Source organism: Athene cunicularia (assembly GCF_003259725.1).
Source record: "Athene cunicularia isolate RWA chromosome 2 unlocalized genomic scaffold, athCun1 chr2_part1, whole genome shotgun sequence".
Classification (NCBI taxonomy): domain Eukaryota; kingdom Metazoa; phylum Chordata; class Aves; order Strigiformes; family Strigidae; genus Athene; species Athene cunicularia.
In genome coordinates this window covers 23215103-23220137 of record NW_020799095.1, presented here as the reverse complement: position 1 = coordinate 23220137, position 5035 = coordinate 23215103, and the positions used below count along the sequence as shown (strand labels likewise).

At 37.3% G+C, this 5035-nt stretch overlaps 1 protein-coding gene across 1 annotated transcript in view; it reads right to left on the bottom strand.

Annotated features, from left to right (window-relative positions):
* Nucleotides 1-263: 263 nt before the first annotated feature.
* The window catches only part of VWDE (von Willebrand factor D and EGF domains), a 35041-nt gene continuing 30269 nt past the window's right edge, over nt 264-5035 (bottom strand). Inside the window, exons 26-30 of the mRNA XM_026843542.1 lie at nt 4466-4561; nt 4271-4366; nt 2912-3007; nt 2263-2366; nt 264-747 (exon numbers count right to left, since the gene is read on the bottom strand). Coding sequence (XP_026699343.1) covers nt 727-747; nt 2263-2366; nt 2912-3007; nt 4271-4366; nt 4466-4561 — 413 coding nt within the window. The 3' untranslated portion in view covers nt 264-726. The remainder of the gene's footprint in view (nt 748-2262; nt 2367-2911; nt 3008-4270; nt 4367-4465; nt 4562-5035) is intronic.

The window sequence follows — 5035 nt, the reverse complement described above, 5'->3', positions numbered from 1 at the left end:
GCTGGGTACACCACTCCGTGAGTGTAAGTGATGAAGTCACACCAGAAGACTCGGTACGTGACTCCTCGCTACAAAGGCTTGCCACAGAGAAACCAGAATTATTCTGCATCTGGTTGACAGTTAACAAGACACGCGGCCTTGCCTCCGCTGTTAGGAGCCAAGCCTTGGTTTTATTTCTCTCTCCCTTCCTCACTACTAGCTAGTCATTGTAATAGACTGATGCAAATACAAGGTGAAGAAGAAAAAAACCAGCTCTGCTTTTCCTTCTGTATGCAGCCAAATAATATGTATGTAAACAATGTTTAAAATCAGAAGGTACCATTCACAAGTGATGGAGTGCTGACTTCTTTCCTAGAGATACTCAGCAGCTATTAGTCTTGTTTCCACACAGGAAATCCCACAGTCCAGTTAACTACATCAACAAACTGCAGAATTCTGGGTTTGCATCATTCAACAAATCTGTGAACCTAGTCAAGAATCAAAGGCTGTGAGGTTTGTGCATGAGGTAGCAAAAAAATAAAGAAATATACATATGTTTTAATGACTACAAAATAGTTGTTCTGAAGCTCGCCAAAATTCATGACTGTAATACAAATCTTTTAAAATAATGCTTCTGGATATTCCTTTCATTTAAATAAACTCTGTAATTGCCTTCAACCCTCTTACTATTTTCAAGTCTCATACATCCATGCAGCATTGCAATTTAATTGATACACTTCTTTTTTTTCAACCATGATGCCTTTGTACCTTGGAGAGAAAAATAAATAAGTAAACATGAACAAGATTTTAATAACAGAGTCTATGTTTATGATGAAGCTTAACAAACAATTGTAATGAATCTATGCTTTCCCAATATGCAGAATCACAACATTAAGTTTAACTTGTGCATATAGCTTGTTTATTTCTTTAAGAAAATATGTCATTTTGGTCAGTGGCTAACTAATCAGCAATGTATTTTCTAGATTATGAATATATACTAATGCTTTGTGGGATATATTTATGTAAACATTCAAACCAAAATTCTTTTTTTAAGGTCACATTTTGGAAACCCATATTGCAAAATTATAGTCTTATCTTTATAGGATAGTTTTATATTTTCAAAATGTGTATTTTTTCAATTTCTTAAAACACATTTATTTGCCCCGTCTCAAGTTATCTGGTATTGGCATTGTATATTGGACTTGATAAAGTAGAAAAAAGATCTCAACTCCCAGTAGTTTCAGCTGAGAGAAACTGAGGCTGGATGAAAGTTAAACCATTGCTGTTTTCCGGTTTTTGTTCACTTCTCACTAAAAATGCCTGCACATCTAGCAGTCACATTATAGGTTTTACAAGAAAAGACATAATGTGGCAAAGTACTAAAAAGAAAGGAAAGATGGGAAGGATAGAATATGCTAGTTTGGCTGCAGCAGAAGACCAAATAACTAAACTGTTTTTAAAATAAAACATAGTACAGGTATGAACAGTGTCATGTAATTGAAGATGAATGTAAAGGAACATCAGCATGCAGTGCTAAAATCAGCTAGGCTATGTCATGTCCCAACTCCACCAAATGGATGCTGCTAGCACCAGAAAAGTGTCTGAATATATTGAAATTACGAAAAACATTACAGATGATGAGAGAAGGGTAGAATGCTTTCTACTTCAGACATCACAAAAAAGTTAGTTGTAATGAAATATTTAATTAAATTACTTCAGTGAATGACTGTCAGTACTAAAGAAAGGAATACAACAGAAGATTATGTGACAAAACAGAAAAATGGTCAGCACTCACTATAATGCAAAATAGCAAAGTTACACTTGGGGATAGGGAATGTTTGCATAAAACAGGAATGGACTGAGAGATGGTGTAGTTAGCTGGTTGAAAAAGATCAGAGCTTGACAATGCAAACTAAGAAAATCAGCAGTGGGATACTCTTCCCCGAAGTGGGGTCAGATTCTGGAAAAGAGAATAGGGGTTATTATGAAAAGGATAGTTATCAATTCCTGCTGCAGCCACTGAGGGAATGACAAGAGATAATCAACTTAATTTGAAACAAAGGAAATTTATTTCAGGTGTTGAGAACAATTCCGTAAGTATTAGAGCCTATAAATCACTGGAATAGCTTAGGAATTTTATGAACTTTCCCTCACTGGAGACGGAAAGGAAGAAATTAGACAAACACATGTGGTGCATTTCATGCTGCTTCACTGGACAAGGATGAACTAGATAATGATTCCCTAGTTACTGTATCTGTGATGCTGCTTTGACTCTACACGTACCTGAATTTTCTTCCCACAGAGGACTCCAGTATAACCAGGACGACAAGAGCATACGTTAGGCAATACACACTTGCCTCCAAACAGACATTTCTGGTTGCACACAGCTAAAAAGAGAGAGGTACATATGTGGCTTTATTAATGAAAATAATTTGGTGGAGGAAAGGTGGCTACTATCTCTATATACTTATTCTGCCTGCTTATAGGACCTGAGAACCAGGTAAGTGTTTTCACAGGCAAACAGCCTTCAGTGTAAGAAGACTTCACAGTCACGTGGAGCCAACAATGGTCTTATGGCCTATCCCATCCCCCTTATGCTTTGATGCAGATCTAATATGGGAACATGCTGAGGGCATAAATGAAATTGAGACAGGGACATGAGTAACATGGTTTTTAATGCATCCTACTATTTCAAGCTATTGCAATGGCCTCTCAGGGTTAGAGCAAGCCATTGCACACTGCCATGGTCCCAGACTAATGTTGTATTCTGAGGGCTTCGGAGTGGGCAGAGGAATCTCTACTCTTTATCCTGCCTTTGACACCAATTTGGATTAAAATAACAACCAAGATGTAGAACTTTTAGGCACTATGTATTGCTGAAGCAGTCCTAACTGTGCTGAAGCAAAATTTTTACAGGTCACATCATTCTTACGTGTTTGACACTGGATTCCTTCCCACTGTGGAGGACAATGACATGTACTTGGTCCAATACACTCCCCACCGTTCTTACATTCCTGAAGACAGATTGCTGCACAGACATCATCACAAAGTTTAGTTATATCCCAAGTGATAACTTTTACTTATTTATTTAAGGATGCTCACAAGAGGCTGAGTGCTTTCTATAGACAAGAGTCACATCATCTTCACTGAATATCCATCTCAGATCAACGGAATATTAAAGAAGAGAGGCAATTAGAAATAAAAAAGCTTGCAGCCGAAGGATGCATTGAGATGTTCTGATGCATCACAGATTACTACAAAAGCCTGAAATACTGAATTAAGTCAGCACCACTAAATAGCTTTGTTTTTTCCAAATTTACCTTTCTAAAGCCTACACCTTATTGAGAGATCCTTTGTGATGCAGTTTAACACACAATGAATAAATTCATAACATTTACTGCAAAGTTATTTTCTATCACTCATTTTTCTGCACATTCATCCCTGCTTATTAAGCTGTAATCTAAACCCCTATTATTTCTCATTGGTTAACTATCTGATAATCAAATCTCTCTTCCACAGTGTCCAGGAATATCTCACACTTGCCAATATGGCTAATATTTTTTCAATAAAACTTTCCAATAATTACAGAAAGTAATACAAGGAAAATTGGTTTTCCTCCATACCATTAGAGAGCTCATTGACCATATCAATATCTGGGCCTCGGGTGGGTACTGTGACAGACACTAACACTTGTATCTATTGGATTTCTACCATCCATCCTCATGCTAATTTTCATGTGGACTGTGCTTTTATCCATGCTGCTTCATTTTATTTATGCACCATCAATAGCTTCGTTAAGAGACAATGCGGCCCACAAGCTGTGCTACCACCACAGTCCTATTTCTACCTTTCCTAAAAAGCTTGTGCTCACTGCATCTTCTCTTCCAATCATTTCCCACTATGCTTCCACAGTTTTCCAATCTTTCACTGTACTACTTTTTCTGTTGTATCTGCTTTTATGTCCTACAGCACAAACTGATATTCTTTCACTTCACTGACAGCTCTTTGCAGTTGCATGTATGCAGAAATACAGGTGCTTCTTGTTTAGATGTGATTTGAGAAAGAAACAAACATTATTTGCTATACAAGAACTTAAAAGATATGTTAGTCTCACAATTTAGCCTAAGAACTGCATGGTGTTAGTCCCCCACCCTAAATTTTTCTGCCAAGTTGTAAACCATTATTTTTTCAATGCATGTATATTCTTAAGTTCTTTGGCACTAACAGAGTTGTTCTTTAGTAATATATTACTTTTAAGGCATGGTTCTCCTGTTAACTACAAGATACGTACGTGTGTTACATCTTTTTCCCCTCCATCCTGAAGGACAAGAGCAAACGTTTGGCCCTATGCACCTGCCTCCATTCATGCACCTTGGCTCACAGACACCTTAAAATCAAAAATATCTGCTGTTTAATACATTTAACTGATTACAGAATAATTTATTGGTTATTTTTGGAACCTGGAAGGATTTTAACACTGGCTTACTTTTTTCACATCTTCTGCCTGTGTACCCATCAGGACAAGTACAGACATTACTTCTCATGCAATGGCCACCATTCTTACAAGGCGGGCTGCAGACAGCTAAGAGATATAAACAGGAGGAAAAGGCTGAAGGTTGCATTTTGTTTGACTTATCAATATACTTCTAGGAAACAAGAGTGCAACAATAAAATTTTGACAGCTTATATAGATATTCAGCACTATCAGACCTGTCTCCCAGAAATATATTAATGTGGACTGGTGCAACAGTAAGGACAAAATCTGATAAAAAGGGGTCAAGGTTGGCAACTGTATGTGGACGTGAGTAACCAGACTACATAATATACAATGGAACTGGTTGAACACTGCTCAGAAGTTGAGTAGAAGACACAGCAAATTTTGAGTCTCCGTTCTCCTTGGTCATGCACTGAATCAGCCATAAAATTTAAAAAAGAATGTAATCTCTGTTATGCACTACATGTCAGGTACATGACTTGATTGTGAATTTTTTGTTTTAAGATAACAATGTTTCCTCATAATGGCAACTAAGAGGGGAGGGGGGGGGGGGGGGGGGAA